At 51.9% G+C, this 13,361-nt stretch overlaps 1 protein-coding gene across 7 annotated transcripts in view; it reads left to right on the top strand.

Moving 5' to 3' along the window:
• COL15A1 (collagen type XV alpha 1 chain) overlaps positions 1–13,361 on the top strand; it is a 98,794-nt gene that overhangs the window by 46,402 nt on the left and 39,031 nt on the right. For 4 of the 7 annotated variants that reach the window (XM_082468553.1, XM_082468555.1, XM_082468554.1 and 1 more), the window contains 8 exons: positions 1,292–1,447; positions 2,634–2,786; positions 4,789–4,938; positions 5,455–5,595; positions 8,092–8,142; positions 9,318–9,404; positions 10,571–10,696; positions 11,578–11,640. In XM_082468553.1, coding sequence (XP_082324679.1) covers positions 1,292–1,447; positions 2,634–2,786; positions 4,789–4,938; positions 5,455–5,595; positions 8,092–8,142; positions 9,318–9,404; positions 10,571–10,696; positions 11,578–11,640 — 927 coding nt within the window. The remainder of the gene's footprint in view (positions 1–1,291; positions 1,448–2,633; positions 2,787–4,788; positions 4,939–5,454; positions 5,596–8,091; positions 8,143–9,317; positions 9,405–10,570; positions 10,697–11,577; positions 11,641–13,361) is intronic. The other 3 variants (XM_082468558.1, XM_082468557.1, XM_082468556.1) reach the window with 1 other exon arrangement.

Below are 13,361 nucleotides of genomic sequence, written 5' to 3'. Positions count from 1 at the left end.
GGGGAGCCACAGCACACAGAAAATTGTCTCCAAAGGAATTCTTACAAAAGTCTCTAATCACTCAACCCCTAAATGAATTCTTTACCTTTTCTTACATAGCCGAAGGCAGGTGGTGGGCGCATGCTGATAGAACTGATTCCATTTCATTGTCTCTTTGCCTGTCCCATGTAAGTCGTCTGGCTCCTTTTTTTAGAACACGGAGGTTATCTGAGGCTTATGGAATTGTACTTGTACTTTGGGGCTTTAGCTGACATTGAGTCAGAAAAAAAATCTCATTTTAAAATCCTATGACATCAGCTTTTCTCTGTTTTGGGGGGACGATAATTCTGTAAGGATTTGATGTTATATGGAAAAATGGTTCTATAGGCCAATAAGTTTGGGGAATGATCCACTCTGTATTCTTCTTACAGAGAAGGCTCTGAGAAGTCCTTCAGCAAAGAAATATGTCTAACTCTGATCAGCCTAGTGTTTTTAGTATCCAAAAGAACTACATTTTTGGGGGGTTCCCTGGTAGCCTAGTGGTTGGAATTCCAGGCTTTCACTGCGGGGCCAGGGTTCAATCCCTGGTCGATCCCTCAAGCCATGAGGTATGGCTGAAAAACAAAAAAAAAAACCCAAAAGAACTACTTTTTGCAGCAAAACGAAGCAAAACCCCACTCAAATTTTTTTAAAAAACAAACCTTTGTGAAGCTGAGATAAAGCATAGTCGGTTTGGTGACACCAACAGCCAAAGCTGCTCTCTGTTGCCATTTCCTGCATCTGCTGTGTAACCTTCAGAGAATCTGCCTGTGAATTTCCCGTGGAAATTGAGTCACAGGGAAAGAGAGGGGTGTCCAGTCTGGAGAAGGCTGAGGAGGACGGGGCTGCCGCCTGCGTATCTCTGAAGCACCATCATGGACGAAGACACTCGCCCTGTTCTTATGGCTCCTGGGTGCGCACGTAGGGGAGGTCACAGGGAGGAAGACAGGTCTAGATTGAAGTGTCTAGCACTATAGCAGGAGGCACAGCTATATGTATCTCAGGAGGCACTGATCTCCCAGTCACTGGTGTGGCACACAGATGCTTGGAATCACATGGGAGACACACGTGCCTTGCAGTCTCTCCTGCCACAGGGATTCTGGGACTGTTGTGGAGCTGGGGTAACATCACAGATAACAAAGTGCCTTGAGGAAAGAAGCTACAGAAATGCAAGCTGCCGGAGGGCACAGGCAGTCAGACTTCTCCAGCCACAGCCACCTTGATCGGGGGCATGGGCAAGTGACGTGGTCCCTAGTGATGCCTTTGTTCCCAGGGTCCACATATGGAAGAAGGTTTGGCAGCAACAGCAGCAGCTGGGGAGGCCGAGGTGTCCATCAGCACTGCCAGGGAAGCAGAGGCCGGCAGTGTGCCCACCGAGGGACTGACCCTCTCCATGTCCACCGAGCACCCTGGGGAAGGGGTCACTCTGGTAATTAGCTCAGAGTACATGCTCCGCTTCACTTGCTTCTGGAGTTCGGTGGCGTCTCAGGTGGGAGCAGTCACTGGCCTTCCTCACCTGTTTGCAAAGGACAGAGTGACAGCCTTGTGGGGCCGAGTCCCAGTAGACACTGATTTGGAGGCCGAGGCCTCTGTTGACTCATTCAGCAGGTGTTTGTGGAGTGCTGTGCTGGGCTCCAGGTGACTAGGATAGACCCAGCTCCTGGGAACAGAGAGGGAAGAGGGACAATAGGAGAAGCACAGGGGAGCATCAAAAGGGGCCCAGAGCCCAGACTCGGGGGGCCAGGAAGCCTTCCTGGGGAAAGGAGGCTGAAGGCGAGACCAGGGGGATGCGTAGAAGTGATGGGAGTGAGACGTGTTCAGGAGGTGGGCCAGCGGGAGCAAAGGCCTGGAGGCATCAACAGGAGCGCACAAAGACCTAAACAAACGCAGCATGCCTGTGGGGCCCGGTGTGAGCAACGGGGAGGGGAAGTGTGGCTAGAGAAGCCTCTGAGACCGTGGACACCGTGAGAAGGAGCTGAGTGTCCAGCAGAAATGGGAAGTCACTGAAGGGTATTTTTTTTTTCCAGATTTTATACACACTCTTTAATTTCAGCTTTCAGTAAAGCATGAGTGACCTCAAACTCAATTATTTGATCTTAGCTCATTTTCCTTTAAATGATATATAACTTTTATTTATTTTTGCTCTCCTTTTTATTTATTTATTTAAAATTTTTTTTTATTGGAGTATAGTTGCTTTACAATGTTGCGTTAGTTTCTGCTGTACATACAGATGTCATACAGAGTGAAGTAAGTCAGAAAGAGAAAAGCAAATATCGTATATCAACGCAATATGTAGAATGAAGGGTATTAAAGCAGGAAGTGATGTAGTCACAGTAGGATCTTAGAAAGATTGGGGGAAGCAAGCCTGGAGGCGGGGGGAGGGGGTGGGTTTGGAGGCTGTGTCTAGGTCTGGGTCAGGGGTGGTGTTCTCTTGCTCTGGGAGTGGCCAACGATGTCACCTCCTGCCAAGAGTCCCAGTGAGTGAAGGCCTGGAAAGCATCCATTGGATCTGTCCCCACAATGATCAGTAACCTTGGGGAGGGCAGTTTTAGCTTCCCCTGGCCACAGCGCCGCGGATCAGTGATGGGGCCCCTTTGTGATGTCTTCCTATTCAGGGTCCAGATAACGAAGAAGGTTCAGCAGCGACAGCAGCCGGGGAGGCCGAGGTGCCCGTCAGCAGTGCCGGGGAAGCAGAGGCCAGCAGTGTGCCCACCGGGGGACTGACCCTCTCCATGCCCACTCAGGACCCTGGGGAAGGGGTCACTTTGGTAAGGAGTATAAAGTGCTGGAAGGCTGAGGTCACAGCTGGGAGTGGATCCTGGCCTTCTCAGGGGGCCGGTCTCCATTCTGTTCAGCAAATCCAGAAGAACCTGAATGGGGAGGGGACACCTCTCTGACCAAATACTCCCTCAGAGGTGCAGTCTGCCGGTGCCTGGTGAGAGTACTGTGGGCCCTGGAGGCGTGGGGACAGCGCAGGCTGACAGCCCCAGTGGGCCCATGGGGAAATGGGTGAGTCAAGTGAGGTGGGAGTGAGTTCTAGGGCTGATGCAGGGGTCGGGAGCCAGGGTGGAGGAGTGCTGGGTGTGAGTGGAGGAGGTGATGGCGGGCACAGCCATGCCCGTTTCTGGGCGCAAGCACAGGCGGTCAGAGCTCAGTGGAGGGTCCAGGTGCAGGCAGGCCCTGGCAGGGTCCAAGGGCATGGCCAGGCCTTCTCAGCCCTCTCCTCAGGCCTCACGGAGACACTGCTCCCAACTCCTGAAGACAGGATGCAAGTATCCTAGGACACTCAAACTCAACAGATTCAAACCTAGACTCCTGTCTCCACTCCTTTTGTGTTCCCATCTCAGATGATGGAACCATCATCCCCCAGCTGCCTAATCCAGAATTCTCGTCCCTCTTCCTTACTTCCCACATTCTGTCATGTGTCAAGTCTTGTTGATTTTTCTACCTCAACACTTCACAGATCTCCCTCCTTCTACCCTTCTCCAGCGCCAGCCCCCTGTACCGAGATACTGCATCCCCAGCCCGGGCAATGGTTAAGGCCCTTCCTGGCCTCCTCCATCCTCTCTGCCCCCGGCTCCTTCTGGTGGGGGCAACCCTCTGCAGAGGGCTTCCCATTGTCCTCGCTGCAGACCCCAGTCCCGCACCTGGCCTCCAAGGCTTGTACGGTCCGGCCTCGCCAGCCTCCAGGGCCACATCTTGGGCCACTGTCCCTGCTCTTGGAGCTCCAGCCTCACTGGCCTTCTTTCAGTTTCTTGAACATGCCTATTTCCTTCTTGCCTTAGAATCTTCCCACACCCTCTCCTCTCTGCCTGGAACCTTTTCCTCCTCCTTCTTCCCTCCGTTAATTCCTGCTTATCCTTTAGAGTTCAGCTCAGACACCGCTTCATCAGGGAGGTGCCTCCCAGGCTGTGAAGTCTCCCCGTCAGACACATTCCCAGTACCCCAAACGTCTCCTCGGAAAGCCTCATCACAACTGGCTCCCTACGAGGCCGGAGGCTCTGTGAGGCCAGGGATCACATACTTCTTGCTCATTGATCTGTCTTCATCCCGGCAGATGTTGGGGACTCAGTAGATGTTTGCTGAGTGAGTGAAAAGAGGGGGTTGTCAGGCCATCACATGTCAACACTGGCCTTTGAGATCATTCCACACATTCACTCCCAGCCTTTCACCTCTGGTCTAATGTCCAGACAAGGAAACTTTACAGTGGGGAAGGTATGCCCTGGCCAGGTGACGGAGCTCCCAAGGCCACTTGGCAGTTACTGGATTATTGAAATTAACAAATCGTCACCACCACCTTCTGCTTCTTCTTCCTCTTCTCTTTCTTCTCCTTCATCTCTCTTCCCTCCCTCCTTACCTTTCCTTCTTCTTTAAAGGCAAATCCTTTGTCACAGGGTGAGAAAACTAGGGATCAGGTCCCAGTTCTACCAAGTCTTTACTCAACAGAAACTAGAACTTAACTAGCAGAGCTGTCTGGAGATAGAAGGGCTTCCTGTGGAGGTAGGGAGTGCCAGTTCCTGAGGATGCGCAGGTTTGGGCCAAAGCACGCGGCAGAGGTGTGCTGGAGGGTACTCCGGGTCAGGGAGGGGACGACCTGAGAGGTGCGTTCTAGCCTGGAGCTCTGGGGGTCTGGGGGCTAAGGCTGGTCCTAGATGAGCTGTGACCATGCTTTTATCTGACGGCCTCAGGAGGTTCCTCCCCACAATCACACACCCACCAACCAGGGGTGTGGATGAAGTGTCACGATCCCTTATGCCAATTTCATTTCAGGGTCCAATCAGTGAAGAAAGCTTAACAATAGCAGCGGCTGCAGCAAAAGTGCCCCTCAGCACTTTTGAGGAAGAGGAGGCCAGCGGGTTCCCGACTGATGGCCTGGTTCCCCTCACACCCACAGCGACCCCCAAGCAAGTAGTCACTTCTGTAAGTATCTCCTAGCATCCTCTCTGCCTCACAGGGGGGAGAGAGGTCAGGGTCACGAGACAGGAGCAGTTGCCGGCCTTCCCAGAGCCAAATGCACAGGCAGCTTCGTTAGAGCATTTATCTGGGTCGGCACCAACCAGAGGGAGGCAGGATGTAACTGAAGGAGCATAGCAGAGGGGGTCAGGGGATCAGGCTTTGTCCTGACCCTCTACCCCCATCTTTGTCCAAGGAGAACTTTCTCGGAATGTGGTCCAAAGTTAGACAGCATTGCTGGGGTGAGAGGCAGTAAGCACCATGACTGGGGAGGGGGTTTAGAGGAGATGCATGTTTCAGAAGGGGATTATGAGTCTGTGCTTCTGTGAGTGTGTCGGGTGTAATGACAGTTGTAGGTAGGAAAATGCTTTGAAACTGGGCTAGTGCCACCGAAAGGAAAGTCAACAAAACTCCCCAGCAGCAGTGTGCACATTGCATCATGGGTGAGGTGGCTTGATTCGTCGTGTTGGTTTGGCTTCTCAGGGTCCTGGTGATGAAGACTTAGCAGCAGCCACGACAGAGCGGCCGCTTCCCGCGGCTGGGGCAGAAGAGTTGGGTGGCGCTCTCCCTGAGGCGCCCCCGCTTCCCATACCCACAGTAGCTCCTGAAAGAGGGGTCCCTCCGGTAAGTGAAGATTTCACTTTGCGTTGAGGCATGAAGATTTGACTTGGCTGGTCTTACGGAGGAGAGAAAGGCAGGCCAGAGGGGCCTGCTCCTGGCTTTCCTAGAGGGAGGTTTTCATTTTGGTTCACAAAATGTGGAATTTGGACTTTTGAGGGTCCTCCAACCTAGGAACACACAAGGAAGCTGCAGTTTGTGGAGAAGATGCAAGAGGTAAAAACCTAGGGCACCTGGCTTTGTGTCCCAAATTGCCCACTTCTTTAATTGGAATGAGAGCTTTCTAACAGGCAGAGCTGCCTAAAGATACAAAGGCCCATCTCAAATGTCATTAGATTCCATCCTGGAGGTGGGCAAACTTGTAAGACGTGGCAGGGACTGTAGAGGAAATAGAAGAATCGGAGGTGTGTTTGTGTGTGTGTGTGGGGAAGGGGGAGAGGGTCACCTTCAGGTCTCTTCCAACACGAGTTTTTGGGTTGCAACTGTACAATCTCACACAAATCCCTTTCTTTGGGCTTCAGTTTCCTCATCTGTAGAAGAGGGTGGCTGTGAGGTCAGGTCAGAATGCAGGTCAGGGAATGTTCGGAAAGTTCTATGCACAGGTGCGAGGTTGTCACCACTTAAGGGCTGTGACTTTGTCTTTTAGAAGTGGGAAACCCCCCCACATACACATCACTCAGCAACATTATGCGAGTCGTGCTTTATCTGTTCCGCCTCCCACAGCCATCTTTTTGGAGTGGAGGGAAGGGGAAGACTGGAGTATTTTAAAGCAAATCCCAAACATTGTATCATTTAACTCATAAACATGTTAATGTGTATTGTTAATAGGTTGATCTGGGACCTTTTTTTCCCCTTAGCCACAGTGTCATCCATCAGTGGTAATAATGGATGTCATTATCCATCTAACAAAATTGACAGTGGTTCCTTCATATTATCTAATATTATCTAATACCCTAGTTATTTAAAAATGCCTTTTTGCACTTAGTTTGAATCTGAATCCAAACAAGGTCTACTTTGTGTTTGGTTGATGTGTCTCTTAAGTCTCTTTTAGTCTATGATTGTCTCCCACCTACTTTGTTCTTTTTGCCATTGATTTATTGGGAAACCTGGTTCAGTTGTCCTTAGATCCTTTATATTTTGTGCTTTGAGAAGCTGGCACTTGGTGAGGGCCTGGTGAGACCAGCTATGCTGGTGACAGTGTCAGTGGTTTACTACTGCTGAGAAGTTCTTGGTCAACACATATCAACACGATAAAGCTGCGTATTGTTGACCCAGACACTTTTGTTCTAGGAATCAATCCTAACGGAGATAGTCTGATATGTAAAAAGGCTTTGTGTACATGGATGTTAATCTCAGTATTGTCCATAATGGAAAAAAAACTAGACACAGTTTAACTAGCCAACAATAGGGGAGTTAACTGAATTAAGGGATGTTCAAATAATGGAACATTATGCAGCTATTAAAATTATACTTATTAGGAGTATTTAATGATGGAGGAAAATACTTACCATATAATGCTAAGTGGAAAAAAAGCTGGTTATGAACTTCAGTATACTGACTGGGCCGACCCTGGAGGAGTCCTAGCCTAGTGGGACCAACACACGCACAACTGAGCTTCAAGTCAGGTGGTCCTACTGTGGTCTTAACTATTTAAAAATAGACACATGCAAAAACCCTGGAAGGAAATAACCCTCCCTAAATGTCGGCAGTTGTGGCCTTAAAGTAGTAGAACTGTGAGGGTTGGTAGGTTCCTAATACATGGTGGTTTTTCCGTCAAGGGGGCTTCTGACTTTTCCAATGAGATGTTTAAAACAATTTTTTTTTTTTTAATTTTTCTTTTTTGGCCTCTCCATGTTTGTGGGGGTCTTAGTTCCCCAACCAGGGATTGAACCCGGGCCACGGCAGCTGAAGCACAGAGTCCCAACCACTGTACTGCCAGGGAATTCCCATCCAATGAGATTTTTAAAAAGCTCCAAGAAGAGAGAGAGGGGGAGAGAGGTGTGGGGAGAAAGGTGAAAGAGAGAGACGAACATGCAGGATTTCATCATGGCACATAAGTAATGAAGATAGATCACCCTAAGTGCCTGTGTCAGGAATTTGTGATGAATTGAAATGGGTGCCCCAATTCCTGAGCAGACAGTTTAATAACACAATAGGGACAGTCTTGGGAGTACCCACTCTGGAATATCTTTTGGCTCATTTTGAAACTCAGAGTCACCCAAGGCAGTGGGTGAGAGGGGCATTCATGTCTGGCTCTGCCACACCCCTCTCTCTGTTTATTCATGTATAAAATGGGGATTGTAGAACTTTCTCTCTGGGATGTGGTGAGGATTAAATGAATTAATACATGGAAAACTTTACCTGGCACGTAGTACATGCTCAACAAATTAGGTATATAGAACTCCTGCGTAAGCCTCCTCTTGAAATAAGCACAGTTTCGGGAGAGAGGAGGGGAGAGTGGGAGGGGTGCCCAGTGTTCCACTGACATCTTGTTCTCTTTAGGGTGAAGCTGGAGAGGGGCTTCCTGGCCCCCTTGGACCTGCTGGACCCACGGTGAGATTCCCACCCAGGGCTGTCACATGCACAGTGTGCAGGGGCCGGGGATGCACGAAACAGCCACAGGTGGATCCTTCCCGTCTGCCCCCAAGTGCCGTCCAGTCAGAGCTCAGTTCTCCTTCCTGTACCAGGACTCTCTCAGAGAGTTCAGAAGCAGAAACTATTTACATCCCGTTTATATCCTGTGCCCTGAAAGACCCCCAGGTCCCTCAAACTAAGCACATCCCAAACTGAGCTTGTCACCGTGCTTCCAGGCCTGCTCTCCCCCTAGGGTTCCCCTGCTCTGGGAATGGTACCCCATCTTCCTGATCATGAAGAGAGAAGCCAGGAAACATCCTCGAGTGCCCCCCCCCTCAATCCAGTCAGTCCCGAAGCCCCCGAGTCTAGCTGTGCAGCACCTCCTCATCCCTTGGATGCTGGCAACAGCCTCCTGTCTCCTCGCCTTTATATCCTCACCTCCCGGAGAACACCTACATGCCCACACTGCCACAATCTGCCTAAGCTCAGCTCTAACCCCTAACCCAGCTCTTCCTTATTCGATGATTGAATTAGGCCTTGCCTGGTTCCCATCTTCAGGAACTAAGTACCAGAAAGGTGTTTTGGAAGTTTCCTTTTGTTCCTTGGAGGAATTTGATGGCATTCAACAAGTACATAATGAGTGCCTTCTCAGTGTCAGATCTCATGCTGGACACTGGGCACCCAGAGGTATCTCAGGATTGGGCCGGCCCTGGAGGAGTCCTAGCGTAGTGGGACCAACACACGCACAACTGAGCTTCAAGTCAGGTCGTCCTACTGCTAAATCCAGACCCCCACAGTGGCTGGTGGGAACACAGAGTAGGAGAGGTGAATTCTCTCTGAAAATGGGGTTGGGTAGGGCTCCATGGAGGAGGTGACCATGGAACTGGGCCTTGAAGGATGAGTAGGGATTTGAAAGGCAGCAAAAGAGTCTGTGAAAGACTGTCCTGTGTTTGAGGACTGGCTGTGTGTTGGCCGCACAGCTGGGAGGGGGAGAGGGAGGAGGGCAACTGTAGAGGGGACCAGGAGAAAAAGCCAGAAGCAGAGTTGGCAGCAGCAGTTATAGGGCCACAGAATATGGGAAGACTTTCAGTGACACAGCTGTCCTTGGAGAGTAGCAGGTGAAACCAAGCCGTGGGAACTTTTTCTCTGTACAGGTGGGAGTGGAGGCTGAGGGCTCCAGCCTGGGCTGGGGCTTGGACGTCGGCTCTGGTGACCCAGTGCGCAGCGAGGAACTGTTAAGAGTAAGTGTGAAGGGTTAAACAGCCTAGTGTCGGGGGCAGCCTTCACGAGGATCCAGGAGGGAGGGACACAGGGGCCGATAACAGATGAAAGCAGATTGCCACCGTTGATAACTCTTGCGGCTGATGGTGGGCTCCTGGGACTCCCTCTACTTTCCCCTCCACATTTGTATATGTTTGGCATTTCCGTCTTCCATCAGTTTTAAGTGAGTCTGAGCCTTAGTTTATAGTCAGGTGCCCCACTTTGCCACTTGCCTCCTTCCCCCGGTAGCCTTCTCCAGCAGGCTCTTCCACAGCAGGTATGCCCATGACATTCACCTCTACCACCTGGCTCTGCCCCCCACCCCCTTACCCATTACAGAGACCTGCTGGCCTCTTCTCTAGGTAGCATTTCACACTTTGGTTCCAGACCCTTCTCAAAATCCTTCCTACCCTGAGGTGGCCCCCTCCCTACCTCTCCAGACCACTCTTTCTGCCTCTTTGGCACCTCTTGCTCCCCCAGCCTCTTGCCCAAGGCTGGGCCCCCACTGGTCCCTCTAGGTTTCCCCTGGGAGCACCTCTCTTCTCAGCTGCATCTCGTGCCTCTGTCCCCAGGGCCCCAACCTCATCTCCATCCCTTCCTCTGAGCCCTTGTGCTGAATCCCCACCTAGAAGGCTCCACTCGGCTGCCCTTCTGCTCACTCATCATGGCAGGGCTGGAAGGGTTCAGGACTCACTGGATGAGTGGAGCGGGACCCAGCTGGGACTTCCAAGCTGGTGGCATCAGCCAACCCAGCCCGAGGCTAAAGAGACTAGTACATTGCAGGGATGTTTTTAATAAGGGTTAACAATAGGCAGTTTTGGACTAACCTCTCAGGTAATCAGAAAACTAAATTAGAGCATCTCTGAGAATTCCAACAAATTATATTTTTATTATGTACATACATCTAGGGAGAAAACATGATATAATGCGCTTAAAAAGACCTGGATTCAAATCCCAGCTCTTCTCCTAATTAGCTGTGTGTGTGAGCTCTTGAGCAAGTCACATCATGTCACTAAGCCTCAGTTTCCCCATCTTCTAAGTAGGAATACCAGTCTCTACTTGTAGAGTTGTTTTCAGAAATGGAGTGAATGGAACATATGTATTTGTCCCCTCCTGCACTGTTTCTTAACAAGGTGTCTATTTTTAGGGTCCTCCAGGTCCCCCAGGCCCACCTGGCTTACCTGGGATTCCAGGAAAACCAGGAACTGATGTTTTCACGGGACCCCCTGGATCCCCTGGAGAAGATGGACCTGCTGGTGAACCTGGTCCCCCGGTGAGCTGCCGAAACCATTGCCCCTCTGTGCCTATGGGGCTTCCTTTAGCCAGGGAGGGGGTACAGACTGCAGACCCCAGTGCTAAGGCTTACGACAGGGAGTGAGGAGCTAGCTAGCGTTTGTAAACAAATTCCTCCTCAGTTGAGACATTACTAAGACTCATAAGAAGCGGCAGCCGGGCTTCCCTGGTGGCGCAGTGGTTAAGAATCCGCCTGCCAATGCAGGAGACACGGGTTCGAGCCCTGGTCCGGGAAGATCCCACATGCGGCAGAGCAACTAAGCCCGTGCACCACAACTACTGAGCCTGAGTGCCTAGAGCCCGTGCTCCGCAACAAGAGAAGCCACCGCAATGAGAAGCCCGTGCACCGCAACAAAGAGTAGCCCCTGCTTGTCACAACTAGAGAAAGCCCGCGTGCAGCAATGAAGACCCAGCACAGCCAAATATAAATAAATAAAATAAATAAATTTATTAAAAAAAAAAAAACAGCAGCAGCCAAGAAAAACATCATCCTACACATTGTTTCGCTGCTTTATCTTCGTATAGGAAATGCAGGCTCATGTAGAATCTTGGAATCATAGAGCACCAGCGCTGGGCCCGGGGTGGGAGGCCCCCACAAATCACCTAGTCCAGCCCTGCCCCTGACTCCCCACAGAAAAGAAAATGCAACCCAGAGAGTGAAGGACCCTCGTCCACAGATGCACAGCCGGCCGTGGCTGAACTGGGGCCAGGACAGGTGTTCTGCTACGGGCTGACACAAGGCTTTGGACCCACTGGCCTCACCCGCTGGGTCTTCCCAGCCCTGGCCTCCTTTTCCAAAGAGGGTTCATATTTGATTCTTCTCAGAGATGTTGTGGGCTGATTATCCTTGATGTTCCTCAGGGCCCTGAGGGAAAGCCTGGACTTGATGGAGCCTCCGGCCTTCCTGGAATGAAAGGGGAGAAGGTACGGAGAAGAGGGGGGCGGGTTCCAACACGGGGAATCACCAGGCCCACCCTGCCTCTCTGACCTCTAAGCCTGACCTTGCCTCTGATCCCATTCTGGTCCGCGTGCTGGATGTCTCCCCCTTCCAGAGCTCTTTATGCCCAAACCGGCACTCAGCGCCTTCCCCTGCCCACTCCTGCATGTCCCCAGCTTCCGTGAATGGCACTGCCATCTACCCAGTCCCCTGGACTCAAAAGCAGAGTCTTCTCTAACTCCTCCCTCCTCTCCCTTTCCTACCATGAACCATCTGTTGCCAAGACTGGCCAATCTGATGTCCACCTCTCTCTCCACCCTGACCTGACGTTCATCTCTCCTCGCCTGTAGTGTGGCATCAGGCTCCTCGCTGGTGCCCCCTTCTCCCCACCCACAATCCAGCCTCCAGCTACCTGCCCAGTCCATCTTCCTAGAGCAGGCTGTCAGCACTCACTGCCCTCTCCACTGAGAGAGCGCCAGCGGCTCCCCGTTGCCTGCAGGACAGAGCCCTCACTATGTGCAGACCTTCAAGGCCCTTCCCGACCTACCTTTCCAGCTCCACCTCCCGCTGCCCCCTTACACACCCGGCCTCCAGGCCAGCCAGCCAGCCCTACTGAAAGGCTCTGGGCTTGCACAGCCTCCTGGCCCTGGCCTGTGGTTTCCTCTCTGGGCTGTCCTTTCCCTTTCCTCATTCTCAGAAGCCCAGTTCAGATATACCCTCTGGGAAGCTCTCCTGGACTCGGTGAGCAGAAAGCACCCCTCCTTCCTCTGCTTCCCGTTAGCACAGTACTGATTCTGCGGGACCCCTCCAGCCAGGGTCACTGACGCTGTTCGCTTACCAGTCGGCTCCCAACCCCAGCCTTACAAGCAGGGTGTGAGCACTGTCTGTGTATCCTTAGAACCTAGCCCAGGCTTCTGTGAGCAGTTTGATGCATGAATGAAACTTCTTCAGGTGCCCTTTTCACCCTCCATTCCTGAGTCTCGCACGCCCTCAGTCTCTCCCTTCTCTGTAAGCCCCTGTAGTCTTCTGTTAAGCTACATGGTGCTGTGGGGGGGGGGGGGTTTCCTGCCCCTACTGCATTCCCATGTTCTGCAAAGGGGGGCAATAAAGATGAGGTGAGCTTCCTTCTAGAGATGTAGTCATGAGCTTCACTGGGGTTCAGAGGAGGGAGGAGCCTCCCCACTGGGGTGGGGAGTGGAGGCCTTCTGTGTACCCCACCTGGACGGAGTTGTGGAAAGTGCTGACTCCCTAGACACCATGCTTGTCACTGAATTTCCAGTTTCCGTCAGCTCTCAGGAGTATTTTTATTGAAACAGTAACTCGATTTTCGTGGAAAGCTCATTTCTCAGAAAAAGAAGAAAGAAACAATTGTCGAGCTTTATAGAACTCATTTTACACGTACTGTTTCATAAGAAATTAAATTTTGCAGGAAACATCACAAGACTCTTACTCTCATCTTCCTTGTTCTTCTTACCAGCTTCCCTGCCCTGCCCCTCCCCCACACACCCCTCCCCGCACACCCCTCCCCGCACACCCTCCCCGCACACCCTCCCCGCACACCCTCCCCGCACACCCTCCCCACACACCCCTCCCCACACACCCTCCCCGCACACCCCTCCCCGCACACCCCTCCCCGCACACCCCTCCCCGCACACCCTCCCCGCACACCCCTCCCCGCACACCCTCCCCGCACACCCCTCCCCGCACA

This window comes from Balaenoptera physalus (assembly GCF_965194825.1).
Source record: "Balaenoptera physalus genome assembly, chromosome: 7".
Classification (NCBI taxonomy): domain Eukaryota; kingdom Metazoa; phylum Chordata; class Mammalia; order Artiodactyla; family Balaenopteridae; genus Balaenoptera; species Balaenoptera physalus.
This window is presented reverse-complemented; position numbering and strand designations above follow the sequence as displayed.